General features: G+C 40.0%; 1 protein-coding gene and 1 long non-coding RNA gene across 2 annotated transcripts in view; both read left to right on the forward strand.

The window, feature by feature from the left end:
* Positions 1-2,369: 2,369 nt before the first annotated feature.
* LOC148591354 (uncharacterized) overlaps positions 2,370-19,557 on the forward strand; it is a 77,738-nt gene continuing 60,550 nt past the window's right edge. The window contains exons 1-2 of the long non-coding RNA XR_015914089.1: positions 2,370-2,456; positions 5,745-5,829. This is a non-coding gene — a long non-coding RNA (uncharacterized LOC148591354). The remainder of the gene's footprint in view (positions 2,457-5,744; positions 5,830-19,557) is intronic.
* On the forward strand, positions 14,584-16,085 carry LOC148591355 (uncharacterized). Its single transcript, XM_088537718.1, has 2 exons — positions 14,584-15,694; positions 16,075-16,085. Exons 1-2 carry the CDS (start codon positions 14,584-14,586, stop codon positions 16,083-16,085), a joined length of 1,122 nt encoding a protein of 373 aa, XP_088393844.1.

Below are 19,557 nucleotides of genomic sequence, written 5' to 3' on the forward strand. Positions count from 1 at the left end.
CTTAACAGTGAGGGTGACAGAGCGCTGGAACAGGCTGCCCAGAGAGGTTGTGGAGTCTCCTTCTCTGGAGATCTTCCAAACCCGCTTGGATGCAGTCCTGTGCCACATGCTCTAGGTGACCCTGCGTGTGCAGAGGGGTTGGACTAGATGACCTCTAGAGGTCCCTTCCAACCTTAGGCATTCTATGATTTTATGATTCTATGATTCTATGAATGAGAACCTGGACAACCTGACAGAGAAGCTATGATGTGTTTCCTTTGAAATCATATAGTTATATCAAATTTGAGCAGCAGATGGGTATTAAACTTGTGTCGAGTGTTAGTTTCTTTTATATTTGCAAGTTTATTCTGCTCTCTTAATTTTTAACATAGACATGAGCTCAAATTTTTTTTTAAGAAAAGGTAAGTACATTCATTTGTTTTAATTGTGAGCCATATATGCATTGATTTTTGAGCATTTACTGAATGTTGAAGCTTTTGTCGCAAAAATATATAATCTGCCTGTATCTTCTCAAAGGATAAAGTATGATTCCTTATAAGAAGATCTGCGGTTTAAGTATCACCTGGATCTGTTCTCTTAGGTTGTTATTATCAGCAGAGAGTTCGAGCTGTTACAGTATAAGTCTTCTGGGTTTGCCATGCCACGTTGGGACATTTTGGTGTCACTCAAAGTTGGGCACAGTCACTTTATTCTTGTTTAAAATAAAGGTAATATTTTTGATTCTTGCTCCATTCAATTTACTGATTTAGTTTTTTTTTTTTTCCAAGTAAGCTCATAAAAGAAGCGATGCCTACCTTTTTCCTACCTTTTTTTTTTTTTTTTATAGTTATGTAACTGAAGCTCATTTGACCCCTTTAGTCCCTTGTTATCCCACTGGTGCATCAGGAAGCCCCTGCCCTGACTGTAGCCAGTGCTGTGTCTGAAATATCCAAGAACTCGCATTGTCAACCTCAATCTATCTACTGTCTCAATGGAGATTTGCTAATCTATCTACTGATCTCTTGCATTCTGCAAGATAATACAAGACAGGAGCCATCAAAGCTGTAACACTGAACCCAAAGACACCACTATTAGGTGTCTCAAATGCATTAGAAAAACAGACTATTGGTTTCTTGCTTGGGTCCCCACAGCTCCTGGATTCCTACTATAGAGCATTCCTGTGGTACGTTGTATCTGCTGATCATCTCTCTGCTGGCAATCATGTGCTGTTTTTTTTCCTGTAATAGTAGTGTCTAAACTTGATTCCGTGGCTGTATTTTCCTGTTCAGCCTTTCCCACTCTGGCTCTTTAGTCCATGCTGTGTGTGATTTACTGCTACTTACGCCTCACACTGTCAGAGTCAAGTAGGGCCTATTTCTTCACTGTATAACTGTCACGATGGGTATAAAGAGCATCATCTTTGTGGGCCATTTAAACCATTGGTTGCAGGCAGAACGTTCATCTCATCAATTTGATCAAGATCAAAACTACCCTCTTCCCCATTTTCTGTGTGATCCAAAAAGCAAAGGCTATATGTGTCCTGTGAAGAAAGATTAGGAAGAGATGGTAATCAATGCCTCCTGATTCTTACATCCGAATGAGGAAGTTGAGAATAATGAATTTGTATGATGGCTAGCCAGGGGAAAGGGAACTACCCATCAGTTTCTGTGATCTGATGATATTCTCAGGTGACCAGGATAGCTAATTTTTGATATAGAAATGTGAGACAAAATACCTTGAGAAAAGAAAGGACTTCCAGTGCAGAATGAACTTTTTTTCCTCACTGTTCATTAACAACCCTTCAGAAGATTTCAGGGAGTCATACTGGAATAGATTGAGCTGGGGATGATTTCAAGTTTCCCTCAGCATATAATAGCTCCTAGTAATTCATACGTGTATGTGCTTCAAGGACAAAGATACGGTCTGGGTTGCCAATTTAAATTACAGTATTCTGTGCAAGTCAGTGCAACCAATAAGTGCAAAAGTATACAGTGCTAATACATTAATATAAATATGTACAGTGCCTTTATTAAACTTAATATACACATCTATGTGAACCCCACATTTATACAATGGTACTGATAATTCTGATCAGATCATGGAAAGTGGTGGCTGGTGAGTTTAAGGAAAGTTTGCGTGCTGTGAAATGCTATTTGCTCCACTTTCAGATGGGAGAAAGCTACACAGGAGAAGGATGTTTCTAGTGTGGTGTGTGTGCCTGCATAGCTACACTGTATTTCTAGAGCTGTTAGGATTTGTATAAACTTTAAAACAAGTGAAGTCAATTATTGAACTTGTGTTACTCTTTTAATTTAGGATCATTATCTGTGACTAAGCAGATGCTATTCAATAGAAAGAAAGAACTTAAAGCCGGTATTTTTTAACAGATGATTAGGTAACTGCTGTGGCGTTGACAGACTGTTCACAATGTGTGGCATCAAGAAGCTAGCAAAACTATTCGAGAATGGATGCGAGAGGTAAGATCTTTATTTCTGAAGAGTAGGAGTAGATGAACCTGTATAAAACTCTATAAATACTACTTTATCTACTAACCTCTTCCATTTCTTTAGGATATGAGAGTACAGTTACAGAAAGGTGGAAATTGTTTGTCTAGTCCTGCCCCTAAAATAGAGATTAAATGTTTTCGAACTTCAAAATTACTAGTCAAAAATAATAAGAATCGATTTCCAGGGTTTCTTTTGCCTGTACAACAATATAAAATATGTGCCATAATAGCACAAACTGATAATGGAGCAACATCCTAGGGGCACTCCATGCCTCTGAGTGCTGCTCCTGACTGGTGAAGGCAGAAAAGACCCTTCCAGCTCCTCATAACTCAGATTGCTGATTTGTACGCCTGGCAAAGTATTTTTTCTCACAGCAGCTTTATGAGATGTAATTGCTTCTAAAGTGCTCTGAGATTTTTCTGATGGAAAGGCAGCATATTCTTATTACCACTGTCTAAGAGTAATGGCTAGTTGGTCCAAGATTATCTGATTATCAATTGATATGGCCAGCAAGCACACACAGCCACTCTTGGGTGAAGGATGATGGAATGCATTCATTATTCATTTTAATGCTTAAGTAGGGGATTGATGAGATTAAAAAACAAATTTTGTAAAGTGAGACCAGCTATACTCTGGTTTATGAATCCCTTTTACAGATCAAATAAATCTCATAGATGAGTGTTCTGCATTCCCATTTCACAACGTTAAAACAATAGATTTATATATAAAATAGTTTATCCTAGACTTTCTGTTATATATGACTTTTTTCCCATGGATTTAGTGAAACATAGTGCATAGACAGTCTATTCCTGACTTAACCTTACAGTTTTATAGGCCATGACTGATGGGAACAGAGAATCACCTGGGATGCAGTCTGACAGCTCTGACTTAAATGTTAAAAATATAAAGAATAGTAACCCGAACAGGCTCTGTCAGAAAAATCCCCATTTTCTTTATGGGAAATCAAAACCTTAAAATATATATTATGTAGTAAAACTAAAAATTTTAAATCCTGTAATTTGAATCTGACAACTCCATTTTTCTTTAAGCATTTGCTCTGAATAAGACAAGTGCATTACCTTTAATTTCATTTGCAGAAAGTAAATCTTAAAGAATAAGTTAAATGATTAATGGCCTAAAAAGTGGATGGAGTGTCATAACTTACATTAGCATTGAAAATCTCCTGCAAGAAAGAAGAATTTTATATATGTGAAGTGTGGCTGAGTAGTATTGACTAGCATATCACCTGGATATCTCCTACTTTAATCAGGTTTAAGGCTACTGATAAAATGAATAATAATTAAAATATGTACCTCATTGTTGCCTGTCTGTAGGGCTAATTGCTGTCATTGAAAAAATGAATTGTTAAAAAAAGTAATTCTTCATTGAAGCTCTCTCTCCTGTATCACTGGTGGCCTATTTTTAGTACCTATAGAAGTCATGATTTTTGAATTTATTAGAAGCTGCGATGAATGATAAAACAAATCATCCATTTACATATCTTGACACTGCTTTTGAGAATACTTATTTCTTACAGGCAAGTGTCACGTATATAAAAGCTGGTTAATTGTCTGCTAATCTTCTGTATTATCTCGAGCTCTCTGATGTAGTATTCTATCAGTAGTTAATATTAATTTTATTTATTACAAATGAATGTAATACTTCATAAAAATTCTACTTTTATAATTTCTACTATCTTACACTTGCAATTTCAAATTCAGCTGTTAATTAAAATTATACATGCAAATTATAAAATGTATATCTACTTTAAACCTTAAAGCCTTTGTGAAACATAGAAGTACTATGATTTTAGCCATTTTTGCTAAAAAGTTACATTACTGGATAGGGTGTTTGTTTTCATGTTTTTTTTTTTTTCTCCTCCATCTAGTTCAATAGTTCCATTGATCTACTGTTTCTTACAAAAATCTGCCATGCTTTGTGAACTTCACTTTCTAATCTCAGACAGCAACCCTTCCTTTATGTTGTTCCTGCTCTCCCTGGTCCCAGAACAGTAGGGTTGCCTTGACAAATCTATTCAAAAGCCATTCCTTGGCCTTTATTGGTGGGGACTGAAGCCTTTGAAATTCTCTCCTCACTGCAATACAGCTGACATCTTCCAGACAGAATGAATTAAGGAAATGCAATAAGACACTTGATCTACCAGTCAAGGATCTTTCCACAGTGAAGACAGATTCCATGGTGCACAACTAGGGTGGAAAGCATCTACAAATACACAATACATGCTTGTTTACCAGAATAGCAATAGGCTATTTTTTACAATCATGATTGATGGCATGATTTTTTAGAAATCTATCTGAAAATTCATTGAGTCTTTCCAAAAAAAAAAAAAAAAAAGTTGTACCCTTTTCTTTTTTTCTTTAATGAAGTGAATCAGGGCTTCCTGAAAGGGAAAATTGAGGTTTGTAATAAGTAAAGACATGTAGATCTTGGAGTTCAGGTGGCAATCCTATTAAAAATGTATTTGCTTTATAATTAAATCTTCAGTTCAATAGGTTTGGAATAGTTTCAGCATACTTTATTAAAGGTGTATTATTTAATACTTCAATTCATGGTCTTCTCTGAATAGGTTCTTTTAGAGTAAAATATTTTAAAACGTCGTCCTATTCAGAGATTTGAGAACAAAAGGTAAATGTAAATGCTCCCAGAACATAGTTCCTCAAAGATCAATGTTTACATTTTTAAATGTCCATCCCAATTAATCTTAGCCATACTGGCAGTTAGTTGGATATTAAGCTGCTGTTTTGTTTACTTTCACTCAGTTATAATTTCTTGTTTAGTAATTTTACAGCCATTCTCTCCACACCATATTCCATCAAAATATGTTGAAAATTATGACCTCTTAATATTTTAAGGCAAGCAGGCTGAGTATTTGTAAAAGTAGTTATTTAACAAATACAGAGAGCAGTAGCTCGAAGTGCCCCTGTTGGTCCAGTCACCTACTTAAGTTCACCCATGCTCAAAGTAGCATTTAAGCGCATGCTATTTAAGCACATTGTTGTTTTTTTTTCCTGAATTATAGTTTTACTACAATATTTAAGCATCAGGTAGTATCAATAAGCCAATGTAATTTCATTTTCAGTGAACTACTAAATTTCAGTAAATTGCATTGGGACTGCAATTTAAATGAGGTGCGAGTTTGAGTATTTTGATGTGATCATTGCTTTTACATTCAAAGACTGTATTTATTTTTGCTTTAAGTTATTGGCTTACTAGAAATTTGTCTGTCTAATATTACAGAACTGTTGTAACTGGGTGTCTAGTTCAGAACCACTAGATACATCAGTAGAGTCCATTTTGCCAGACTGCCCCCGTGTCTCTGCAGGTATGTCTTTTCATTTGCAGCAAGTGTATATATGTGTTTGTGCCCATGAGTAACTTGGTTATTTAAAAATACTGTTGTTTTTCAGCTTATTTTAAGCCTTCTGTGGCTGAATATGATTGAAAGCATATGACTGACTAAATACTGTTATTTTTTCACTTTGCCTAGGACTCAAATTCTGTTATTTGCTTATAGTTTGCTTATATTTTATAGTCGTCTCTTTGGATTTAGTTAATTAATGACTTAAAATAAGTAGAAGCTTATGAAAAAATATATAAGTCATGAAGAGTAGGAAATTCATGATTTATAGATATCTAACTTTCTGTAGACCAAGGATATCTAACTTTATTTAGACAAGAAGAACATTTTAAGAAAATATGTTAATGAAAGGTGCAAGTGAATGAATTAAGACACTTTCCTGAATTCTGATCAGCATAAATCTAGTTTAGATAGCAATATATTTACAGATCTTGGTCTTACAGATCCAAGAATCTTGGTTTGACATGTCTGTTGTTTTGGAAATACTCAGCTACTGGATTTCATTTGTGAATCCTGAATCTTGAGATGCATGAAATTATATAAAGAGCTCTTTGTTAGTGTATAATAATACACTATGTTTTATTATACCTATAGTAATAACTAATATTACACTAGTGTTTATTACACTACTTACAACCCAGACATTAGATGTAATTGTCAATGTGATGGGAAAATCTCAAATCTCTATGGTAAAGTCATCTAAAATACAGAAAGCTTTTACTGAAATTTCATGTTTTATCAGATTTCCTAGAAGTCATAGGTAGCATATTTTTGCATATATTTCTATATTTTTTTCTAGAAAATCAAGTTCAGAGGAGCATACTGCCCATACAATATTAATTTAAAAGCTGAGACGCTGTTTGGCCTCGATCTCTGAGAAGCACTTGTTCATTTGACAAGTGATTTGACAAGAGATTCATATCTGTCTAGATACGTGAGGTAGTTAATGAGATCTAACCTTGCAGATGAAGTTTATTTCGCAGCAGGATTTTTTTAAGGCTTGGAAAATGTAGTTGTGCTTTACCTGAGAGCTCGCAATGACCAGAGACCCATAATCACATTTGTACTGCGGTCATGGGACCTAACCGTGCAGATCATCAGTTCTGTACAGACTCGATGAAATGGCATTCTTCAGTGGTTTGGGAAAAGAAATATTACTAAAAGTTTCTTAGATTCCAAGTTTATATACCAACTTTCTGGTGCCTTAGGAAGACTACTAAAATTTGAAAGAAAAATATTGTTCAGTGGTAGAATTCTTTAAAAAATAATTAGCTTTTAATTGTGTGTGTGAGACTGTCGTGCAATAGTACATATTACAGAAGTCAATTTGGTCAGGTAGGTGGAGGTTTAGATAGCAGTAAGTATTTACAGTACAACTGCCAATGCTGGAAGGCTTCCATTAGAGCTTCTGTTCTCTTTCTTTGTAGTCATCCCATAAAAATAATGAAAACATATGATACAAAGAAGTCCTATCTGTTACTTAAAAAAACAACCAACACTTTAATAGGGGTATGAGTAAGTCTGAATATTACATTTCTATTGAGGAAGGGTCATAGTAGGCATAATGTTTATAACACACTGAAAGAAGTCCAAGCTCCACTGAAGTCATTGGCGAAAATATAATTTAATTAGGGCAGGATTTTAGCCAGTAACAGTTGCAAAAGTTGGCTATTTTTAATTAATGCACATGCAATGCCACTAGATTGAGATTGCTGGTATTTTAGAAGTTATTGTAACAGAGTTTCGATAATTATTTAAATATGAATTGGATATTATCATTTGGGTTCCTTATAAGTAAACACAGTTTTAAATAGTGTAGCTTTGTGTGACTATTGCTGAATTGCCAGTTTGGTCATGTTATTGTTCATTTTTCTTGTATTCATCTCTTATATGGACATCTCTTGTAAGACATTTACAGAGGAAGAAGTGAGTAATTCCTACAGGTTTTATATGAACAATGGCATAAGTCTGCATTATAGCTATTTGTAATAAATTGATGACATGTTGCTTGATGTAGGAGCATTGGTAATTCATGTGGGAGATTTTATTTTACTTATTTCTTGAGAATTACAGTACTGAAATAGCCCACACTAACATACCAGCAGCATTGCCCTTGTAATTTAAATGAATAACGGTGAGAGCAGCAAGAGCAACAAGAGATTTAAAAAAAAAAAAAAATCCTTTGCAGATTCACTTCACTTTTTCAGTTGGAAAGCAGAAAATTTCTCAGCTTTTATTTGTGTTTGTACTGAGAAGTAGGTTCAGAAATAGCTGCTACTTAGTCAATACTCATAAGCCACTGTTTCTATGAAGGGTCTGATATTCAGCCATTTCGCATTCTGAGATTTATAGGAAACCTCTGTTTGTGTGTGAACAATCTATATTTCAGGTTATGTCACAGTGTCTTGCTTGTATTTTCCTTACAAAGTGCTAGAGGGAAAAAAAAAAAAAAAACAGTTGTTCAAGCTTTTGATTAGAACATTATTAATTCAGATGTTTGCCATACTTCATTCATGTCTTAGTTACTTACAAAAAAGGAATTAATATTCTTCTATAATTAAACATTGTAGGCATAAAAATAACAATGATAAAGACAATTTTAGGGAAAGCAGGTCCCAGTAAATCCATCCTACGGCCTAATATCTCCTTCTGGATAGAGATGGGGTATTGCAAGGGTCCCATCTCCATGGTCTTTCCTGTGTCTCAAAGATTTGGTTATATGCCAGTATCATTGTATAATGTCTTCTTGGAGCAGGTTATCATCACACAAAAGAGATTATCTTCTAAAAATTCCCATTTGACCCAGTTATCCTATATGGTGTCTGTAATCCTAAAAAGCTTCCCATGAAGTATTAGAGATGTCTCTGCTAGCTCAAATGTCTTCTGTCAGATCTGGAGCCCCTGTTCAGGCTCTTGGTCAATCAGCTCTCCTTCTTGTTAGCCTCTCTTATTCTTCCCAAACAGAAGAGAAGGATCATCCTCCCCGAGCTATGGATGTTCTCCAGGGCAAGGTTGGTGGTCTCTTCCTTCTGTTGTTTCTCTGACTCACAGCCCTCTCTAATATCCAGTGTAATTCCAATACAGACAGTGTGATTGAAGCTTTCACAATCATAGAATCACAGAATGCTTAAGGTTGGAAGGGACCTCTAGAGGACATCTAGTCCAACCCCCCTGCACACGCAGGGTCACCTAGAGCACGTGGCACAGGACTGCATCCAAGCGGGTTTTGAAGATCTCCAGAGAGGGAGACTCCACAACCTCTCTGGACAGCCTGTTCCAGTGCTCTGTCCCCCTCACTGTTAAGAAATTTTTCCTTAAGTTCCTGTGGAACTTTTGGTGCTTCAGTTTGTGGCCATTACCTCTAGTTCTATCAGTGGCCACCAGTGAAAAGAGGCCAGCACCATCTTCCTCACTGCCTCCCGTCTCAGTCTTCTCTTCTCCAGGCTGAACAGGCCCAGCTCCCTCAGCCTCTCCTCATAGGGCAGATATTCCAGGCCCCTGATCATCCTCGTAGCCCTGCGCTGGACTCTCTCCAGCAGCTCCACATCCCTCTTGTACTGTGGGGCCCAGAACTGGACACAATACTCCAGATGCGGCCTCACCAGGGCTGAGTAGAAGGGCAGGATCACCTCCCTCGACCTGCTGGAGACGCTCTCCTTAATGCACCCCAGGATCCCATTGGCCTTCTTGGCCACGAGGGCACACTGTTGCCTCATGGTCTGTGGAGGCCTGCTTTGGAGACGGAAGTGCTGAATGCCTTGGTAGTGGATGGTTGACCACAAGGACGAATGTCTTATCAGCAAGGAGCAAAGCAGGAAAAGGAGGAGGACAACAACCGCATGTGGAATGTCTTGTCAGCAGATGAGGAACAAAGCAAGGAAAAGAAGATAACCACAACTGCATGGCTGGCAGGATGCTCATTGATTGTAATCTTTGCAACACTTGTGTTAAGAGAGTATAAAAGAAGTGGGTTTGAGAATAAAGTTGTCTCACTCTGCATCCCAGACTGAGTCCGTTCTTTCGCAAGGTGCAACAAATGGCGCCCAACGGCTTCAAGCCAATGGCTTGAAGACTAGCTGTCTCTTGATTGCACCGCCCAGCTGAACTCCCGGGATTCACGCTGAAAGGAGGTGTAAGGATCACGCTGAAAGGAAGCGTCCTTTGTGTGCACACCAACACCTCTTGAAAGGAAAGAGGTAAGCAGCTGGGGACTATGGGGTTGCACTTAACGAAGGAACAAAAAGATGTTTTAGAAGTCTTTCTTAAGATCTTAAAACAACAGGGCAAGAAATTAGATGAGGAAGATCTACAAAAGGTTCTTGCATGGGCTTCTGAAAACTATCCCTCCATGAACAGTAAGAACATATTTGATACGGAGAAGTGGGACCAAATTGGGGTCCAATTATGTGACTGTGCCACTCGTGGTGATAAGGCTGCTGCTGGCCTGTTGCCACAATGGCGAGTTGTATTCGAAACGCTGAAATCTCACAGTGGGTCGCAGTTGAACACAAATGACGGAGTCGGGGCCCCTGCCATCCCCTCCGCATCTCCATTACCTCAATCGTGTCCTGATGAGAATCAGAAAAGAAAATGCGCTGCAAAAGCCTTCACGGTACAGCCACCTGATGACCAGGACGATGATCCTTTTGACCCGGGTCCTATTAACCCTGAGAAGGAGCCAGACCTATACTCCCTGGATCTGCATGATAAATGGGCCTCAGTAAAAGGAGGAGCAAAACAGGCGGGGGATGTGGGCATGCTGAAAGCCTTCCCCGTTATCTATGCGCCAGACCAGAATCCGCACTGGGAAGGATTGTCATACTATCTTATTAAGGACGTGCGGCGCACGGTGACAGATCATGGCCTTGGTGCACCATATACCACCCACCTTATACAATCTCTTTGTGATACTTCGGTTTTTACTCCTCACGATTTTAAAACTTTGTTTCACCTGATTATGACTGATATGCAATATACGATGTGGGAGTCAAAAATGAGACAGCTTGCTCGAGCACAGGGGGAGGAAAACCAGCGGCTGTCAAAAAGAAGTCCATTACGGGCTGTTACTGTGGACGTGCTAATGGGGGAGGGTGACCACAGTGCCACAACAGCACAAGCAGGAATTCCCCCGAGGGCCTGCAGCAAGTTAAGGCACTTGCTCTCCGCGCCCTTAAGGCCGTCCCGGAGAGTGGTAAACAACGACAGCCTTTTGCTATCATAAGACAAGATGAGAATGAGCCTTACATGAAGTTTTTAGATTGGCTTAATGAGGCTCTGGAGAAGCAAATTGATAATGAACAAGCACAAAGCTACATTTTTAAACAACTAGCAGTTGAGAATGCTAACCCTGATTGCCAGAGAGTTTTGCGAACACTAAAGGATCCTACTATTGATGACATGCTGAAGGCGTGCATTAATGTCGGCTCTAAACTGTATGAATGCTCTCTGATGGCTGAGGCATTTGCAACAATGTCTATGAAAAATCCATGCTTTGCTTGTGGCCAATTTGGTCATATCCGTAAATACTGTCCAAAAACGCAAGCAAACAGAGGAGCGCCTGGAATATGTCCACGCTGTCACAAAGGACGACACTATACTAATCAGTGTCAATCAAAATTTGATAAGGAAGGTCAACCATTAGCCCCTTCGGGAAACTTCAAGTGCAGCGCGGCAAGGGGTCGCGCTGTGACAACAAATCACCCCTCAGAGCGGCCTCATTGGGAAGCAGCGGCATCGGGAAACGCGGCATAGGCTCTTTTGGGTCCACGGGACAACCAGAGATTTTCTGGACTCAACAGATAACTATGAATTGCCCACAGATATCCTGTACACTACAATCAGGAGTGATAAAGTTTAATGCACAAGGAATTTTAGATAGCGGAGCGGACGTTACAGTCATCGCTGCCTCGCAATGGCCAAACAGTTTACCCCTGGTGAATGCGCATACATTGCTTTCGGGAATTGGTGGGCAGAGTACCCCAATGCAAAGCGAAAGCCTGATAAATATTATTGGTCCGGAAGGAAGAACCGCAACCATTAGACCATTTATATTGCCTGGATCCATTACCCTGTGGGGGAGAGACTGTTTGAGTCAATGGGGCATGCAGTTAAGTACGGATTTTTCTTAGGGGCTACTATCCAGCAGCAGGTCCAACCCTTGATCTGGAAAACGGACAAGCCAGTATGGGTGGATCAGTGGCCCCTTCCACAAAATAAACTGCTGCAGTTACACAAGTTAGTAGAGGAACAATTGCAAGCTGGTCACATAGTTCCTACTACAAGCCCCTGGAATACACCAGTTTTTGTAATTCAAAAGAAGAATAATTCCTGGAGATTGTTACATGACCTTAGAAAAATCAATGAGGTCATTGAAGATATGGGAGCCTTACAGCCTGGAGTCCCTTCTCCAGCGATGTTACCTCAAACATGGACTTTGATCGTAATAGATTTGAAAGACTGTTTCTTTACCATTCCACTTGCACCACAGGATGCACCTCGGTTTACATTTTCTGTACCTTCCATCAATGCTATGGAACCCCATAACAGATATCATTGGAAAGTTTTGCCACAAGGCATGAAAAATAGTCCTACATTATGTCAACAATTTGTGGCAGCAGTCTTAAGTCCAGTACGGAAGTATTTCGACAACGTCCTCATCTATCACTATATGGATGACATATTGATTGCTGTAGAGCAAAAGGAAACGGCACAAGAGGCTCTGCGTCAGATGACGCGAGCAGCATCGGCTGCAGGATTAAAAATTGCAGAAGATAAAGTACAGGAAACTCCGCCTTGGCGATATTTAGGATGGAGAATTTCTGATCATCAAATTTGACCACAATTATTGACTCTAAAGACAGACATAAAAACTTTAAATGGTCTTCAAAAACTTTTGGGAACTATTAACTGGATCCGTCCCTCCCTAGGGATTTCCACAGAGGAATTACATCCTCTATTTAAGCTTTTAGAAGGAGATACGAGTTTGACATCCCCAAGGAAGCTTAACCCTCCCGCGCAAGCTGCACTTGACAAAGTTGTGAACAAATTAGCCACTCAGACTGTTCACAGACGAAAGCAGAACTATCCTGTCAGTCTTTTTGTTTTTTATTCTAGCTTCCAACCTTATGGCCTATTAGCACAATGGATACCACAGGACGCATGTCCGTTAATAATCTTAGAATGGGTGTTTCTACCTCATAATTTTGGCAAAACTGTCACCACCGCTATTGATATGATCGCGATGGTTATTCAAAAAGGAAGAGAGCGTTTGATGTTTCTAGATGGCACAGAGCCTGATATTATTAATTTACCGCTCAGTACAAAACAATTAACCTTTCTGACTCACCAGACTTTTGTTTTTCAGTGTGCCTTGGCAGATTATCCAGGACAAATAATTATCCACTTTCCAGGACATAAAATCATACAGTCTTTTAACTCTATTTCTCTATTACCTGTTTCCCATTTGAGCCTTACACCAATACCTGATGCTCTTACAGTATTTACTGACGGCTCAGGTAGGACAGGGCGTGCAGTTGTAGTCTGGAGAAATGATGAAGGGCACTGGGAGAGCAACGTACATGTTGTCACAGGCTCATCACAAATAGTGGAATTATCAGCGGTCGTCCGCGTCTTTATGCGATGGCCCTCTGCAGTTAACATTATAACAGACTCTGCCTATGTCGCAGGGTTAGTCTCTAGATTAGAACACTCCTTTTTAAAAGAGGTTTCAAACGAGACCCTCTTTGCGCTTCTCTGGAAGCTCAGATGGCTATTAAACAGAAGGATTTATCCGTACTTTATCCAACATGTACGCTCGCACACCTCGCTGCCTGGACCTATTAGTGAAGGTAATGCTCAAGCAGATAGCCTTGCAGGAGCTGTAGTTCTACCGGATTGCTTTGCACAAGCATGTTTGTCGCATGACTTTTATCACCAAAATGCAAAAGCGTTACGGAGGTTGTTCCAATTGACTCAGGAACAAGCTAGACAAATCATACAGTCATGCCCAGACTGCCAACGCATTTTACCAGCACCATCCATTGGAGTAAACCCTCGTGGTCTTTCTGCGCTTGAAATTTGGCAATCAGATGTAACGCATATCCCTGAATTTGGCAGATTTAAATACGTGCATGTTTCTGTTGATACCTTCTCATCCTGTATCTATGCTTCTGTATATACAGGTGAGAAGGCCAAAGATGTATGTCGACACTTTATGATGGCCTTTGCAATGTTGGGAGTGCCAAAAACTATAAAAACTGACAATGATCCAGTCTATATAGCACAAAAAACACAAATATTCTTTCAACAATGGGGAATCCAACACATCACTGGTATCCCCCATTCACCCACAGGCCAAGTGATTATTGAGCGTACACATGGCACCCTTAAGAATATTCTACAAAAACAAAAAAAGGGGAATGTAGGGTTATCCCCACAGGAATGCATAGCAAAAGCTTGCTATGTGTTGAATTTTTTAAATCACTGGACAGAAGAGGGACCCCCTATATACCGACATTTTGATTCACACAGACAACACAAAGTTCAGGAAAAAGCCCAGGTTGTAGCCAAAAACCCACAGACGAATCAGTGGGAAGGACCTTTTCCTTTAATAACCTGGGGTAGAGGATATGCTTGTGTTTCTACAGGCTCAGGGCCAAGATGGGTACCTGCTCGATGGATCAAGCCTTTCTTATCACAATCATCATCATCATCTGTACCATGACATCACCCACACCGCAGTGGATGCCACCCCAGCCTAAAACTAACATATGGGTAACTCTGGCCAATCAAATGGGACAGGACACGTTATGTTTGCCATTATCTAGTCCAGGAAATCCTTTTGTAACCTGTCTGGTAGGACAACCTGTTGATGATTGGCAGGTTCCCCTCGAAAGGCGTCCATATATAAGTGATAAACCAACTGACATAGTTGATAAGTGGAATAATTGGGTCCCATGGTTTCCAAAAATGAATATAGAGCCACAAGAGCTAGATTTGTTAGGATCAGTAAAAATGGATTATTGTGTGTATCTTAACTATACAGATGGATGGGCCAACTGGAAAGAAGTATCCCCTCCCCTCCCAGGATACAAAAGACGAGATCCAAAGGATCCGGAGCCACATAAAATACAATGGCTGAATGCTACCTTACCGGAGTATAGAAATGCCACTGCATGGTGCAACTATACTGCCGCAAAATTAACCTTATCTGGTAGATACCCACTCAAATTACCAAAGGGCCTATTTCTAATTTGCGGAGATCGTGCCTGGCCTGGTATCCCCTCTCGTGCATGCGGAGGACCATGCAGCATTGGAAGGCTGACTCTGTTGACACCCAACATTTCAATGATTAATAACCATAGAAAACGCCCCAAGCGCGCCATACACGCTTTTCAATCTGAGTGTGATGACCAAGTAACATTTTGGAACACTGCAGAAATCACATCAGCATCTATATTTACACCCGGGGTGGCATCAGGGAAAGCACTAGTAACCTTAAATAAGCTTGGTTGCTGTCTGGCAAAACAGACTAATGCTACTTCCCTGGCACTGAGTGGGCTATTGCTAGATGTTAATTCTGTTAGGCATGCTTCACTTCAAAATAGAGCTGCCATAGACTTTTTGTTATTAGCACAAGGCCATGGGTGTCAGGATTTTGATGGACTCTGTTGCATGAATTTATCTGACCATTCGGAATCCATCCATAAAAGCATTGAAAATTTACGAAAAGGAGTGCAGAAGTTACGTCAAGACGATGGTTTCAATATTTTTGGGAATCTTTTGGGGAATTTAGGATTAGCTGCGTGGATTAAGGGAACATTGCAAATAGGTTTGATGTGCCTGATAATCTTTGTTTGCCTTTTAATTTGTATCCCATGTTTGTTAAAAACAATTCAGTGTTTAATAGACCGTGCCTTGAAACAAGCATTCTTCATAAATAAAGAAGGGGGAGATCTGGGGATCTCAAGGACAGACTCAAGAGTGTTGGTGGAGAGACCTTGGGAAAAGGACACTATTATGCTTGTTGGAATCAAACCATGGGAGTAAATGCAACAAACTAAACAATCTTTTGCTTAGCCATATTAACACAAAGTTTCTAATTATTGTATTAACTGTATTTTGTTCATTTGTGCTACCTGTATTTTGTACTAACTGTATTTCATTTATTGTGAGTGTATCTATCTGCCTTGTTTCTTATTATGTGTTCAGTGCTTGACTGATTGATCCTTTAACCAAGTTATGGCTGTTCAGCTAAAAACAGCTATGGCAATACCACAAACAAATAAAGAAGGGGGAGATGTGGAGGCCCGCTTTGGAGACGGAAGTGCTGAATGCCTTGGTAGTGGATGGTTGACCACAAGGACGAATGTCTTATCAGCAAGGAGCAAAGCAGGAAAAGGAGGAGGACAACAACCGCATGTGGAATGTCTTGTCAGCAGATGAGGAACAAAGCAAGGAAAAGAAGATAACCACAACTGCATGGCTGGCAGGATGCTCATTGATTGTAATCTTTGCAACACTTGTGTTAAGAGAGTATAAAAGAAGTTGGTTTGAGAATAAAGTTATCTCACTCTGCATCCCAGACTGAGTCCGTTCTTTCACAAGGTACAACAATGGTCAACTTGTCGTCCACCATGACACCCAGGTCCTTCTCTGCAGAGCTGCTCTCCAGAAGGTCAGTCCCCAGCCTGTACTGGTGTCTGGGGTTATTCCTACCCAGCTGCAGGACCTTGTTGAATTTCATGAGGTTTTTCACCGCCCAGTTGTCCAGTCTGTTCAGGTCCCTCTGGATGGCAGCACAGCCCTCTGGGGTATCAGCTACTCCTCCCAGTTTCGTATCATCAGCAAACTTGCTGAGGGAGCACTCTGTGCCTTCATCCAGGTCATTGATGAATAAATTACAGGACTGGACTGAGGACTGACAACTGGGGGACACCGCTAGCTACAGGCCTCCAAGTAGACTCGGCACCACTGATCACCACCCTCTGAGCTCTGCCATCCAGCCAGTTCCTAATCCACCTCACTGTGCACTCATCTATCCCACACTTCCGGAGCTTGCCCAGGAGGATGTTGTGAGGGATGGTGTCAAAAGCCTTGGTGAAGTCGAGATAGACGACATCCACCACTGTCCCCTCATCTATCCAGCTGGTCATTCCATCATAGAAGGCTATCAGGTTAGTCAAGCAAGATTTCCCCTTGATGAATCCATGCTGACTGCTCTTGAGCACCTTCTTGTCCTCCATGTGCCTGGAGACAACGGCCAGTATGAGCCGTTCCATCACTTTTCCGGGGACGGAGGTGAGGCTGACTGGCCTGTAGTTGCCTGGGTCCCCCTTCTTGCCATTTTTGAAGACTAGCATGGCATTGGCTTTCTTCCAGTCCTCCGGCACCTCCCCCGTTCTCCAGGATCTTTCAAAGATGATGGAGAGTGGCTTAGCTATGACATCTGCCAGCTCACGCAAAACTAAACAGGTGGTAGCAAATTCACAACAGGTGGTAGCAAATTTTCCCAGTTGATCACAGCTTTATTTTTCCTGAGTTGTGTTATCTTAGGGTGTCTCACAGGAAGCACCTTAGTGTTTGCATGGTATACATTCCTTAGCTCATGTATTTCTGCCAATGATAGCTTTTTGTTTAGCAGAGTAGACTAAACTTTGCAGTATTTTGCCAAAGTGCACCAGCACTTATTTGCATAATCAAATAAAAAAAACTATTGTAGCGTTAGAAGAAATTAATTGCCTAATCAAATCCTTTTAAAGTCTCTCTAGTTGACCTCCAAAATCACTAGTTATTCTTTAAACAATTGCAGTCAATGTAATTAAAACATTGTAAATTAAGGAAATTATAGCATCAAAAGACAAACAAATGACACAATGGAATGGAGCATTGATGGTAATCAAGAAAAGCTCTATTCAAGGAAGAGCTTAGTCTTGAATAAATATATATATATAGTACAAAAAGTGCAAAAATTAATGTAGCTAAACAAAGTGGACTCAGGCTGGCTGTAGAAATACAAACTTAATTTTAGGGAAAGATAGAAGCCATGTTGGAGGTGCTGGGCTTTTAACTCTGAACAGTATTCAGAGACAGATAATATTTCTTAGTCCCATCAAGGAGAATTTTCTGTTATATGTAATATATGTGATATGCTGGAGAGTTGTGGAGGGTTGAGTTAATTCATGAGATGCCCGAGTGTGGAGGGGAGAGAGTGGCAGTCCTCCCAAATTAGGTAAAACAGCAAGCTTTGTACTTGTCAGTGCAGAAACGCAGAACTTCACTTTGCACAGAGGTTCAGAAAGTGACTGTCTTGCTGCTTTACCTTCTTGAGTCCTTTGAACTTGGCTCCCTCTTGATGCAGCTTCAGTTTTCCCTGGGCTGTACTGTGCTGTTTCAATATGTCTCTTTCTGACTAGAGGAAAATAAAGCAGTGTTGCCTCCCAGGTAGCATCTACTTGTGGTACCAAAATGCGAATGTTTTGCCTGTCAGAGCTTGCCCTGGCGAGGAGTTGGTTGTCATCCAGTGAGCCTCTCAATTTAAACATAGTCAAAACCACTCCTTCACGTTAAACATGCTGTGCACTTTGGGGCTTGGGGCTCTTTTGGAGATAAGTGCAAGAGATTTGCAGTTCCAAACAAATAAGAAATGTGATTCTGCAGAGCTCAGAGAAAAGCAGGGAAAGCTGGTTACCTGCTACTTTTGAGTCCTCAGCATAGTCTGATTTAATATCAAGACAAGAAGTGTGGTCCCTTTGGGATGGCTGCTTTGTGCAAAGTAATAGAATAGAATCAATAATCCTTCCACAGGTCTACAGTAAATTTAGATATTCAGGGCTGTTAGATCTGCTTAAAAGCACTGATCCAAGCAACTCAACGCATAACTGGTACAGAGGGCTTTTCTGTAGAGCAGGAAATGCACAACCGAACCCCTGTGCACACTCATGCAGAACTGTCGGATAAAGCCCTTGCTCCAGAGCATGTGCTGCTATCAGTGAAACCAAGATTTTATCCATTAGAATCATAGAATCATTAAGGTTGGAAAGGACCTCTAGAGATCATCTAGTCCAACCCCCCTGCACATGCAGGATTAGATTAGATTCCAGGGATGATTTTTATTAGCTTTCCTTAGCAGCTGACTTTTGCCCACTTTTCAAAAAGTTCAATTTTGTATTTCTATAAAAAGGCGACATTGAGCCATAGACCTACCCCATGCTGTGCAGGCTGCGGGGCTCAAACAGGCTGATCCCCAGTGAAATGAATTGGGCTCCACACTGCTACAGTCTGTACTCAGAGTTAATTCCATGAGGAAGGCTTGTGACAACCATAGCAAAGGGCCAACTTATTTTTCTCATTTTTTCCCCTCAGCTTTAATTACACCACACTAAACTGCCATTCTTAAACATTGATGAATCTTGCTCATAACAGGGCAGAAGCAACCATATGAAGCACTCGAACCATACCTGACTTGTGCCCGTGGTGCATTTCAGTCCTGTTTAACAGTGCTTCTGAATTTTTACTCTTTAATCAGCTTGATGAAGAGAGTTTTATACTATATTTTGGCATTTGTGTTTTATGAGCAGTGCTAGGCATCCAATAACTTTAGTAGTTTAAGAAATAAATACAAAACCATGTATATTTTGCAATAAGACAAATTAGACAATTTACCCATTTCATTAAAAAAATGTTATATTTACA

Source organism: Tinamus guttatus, unplaced genomic scaffold (assembly GCF_059628265.1).
Source record: "Tinamus guttatus ecotype Peru unplaced genomic scaffold, ASM5962826v1 Tinamus_guttatus_pri_ptg000858l, whole genome shotgun sequence".
In the NCBI taxonomy this organism is placed as follows: domain Eukaryota; kingdom Metazoa; phylum Chordata; class Aves; order Tinamiformes; family Tinamidae; genus Tinamus; species Tinamus guttatus.

What these genes read in the sequence shown, in the direction of transcription:
- LOC148591355 (XM_088537718.1), top strand. Translation starts at nt 14,584, where the DNA reads ATGACATCACCCACACCGCAGTGGATGCCACCCCAGCCTAAAACTAAC.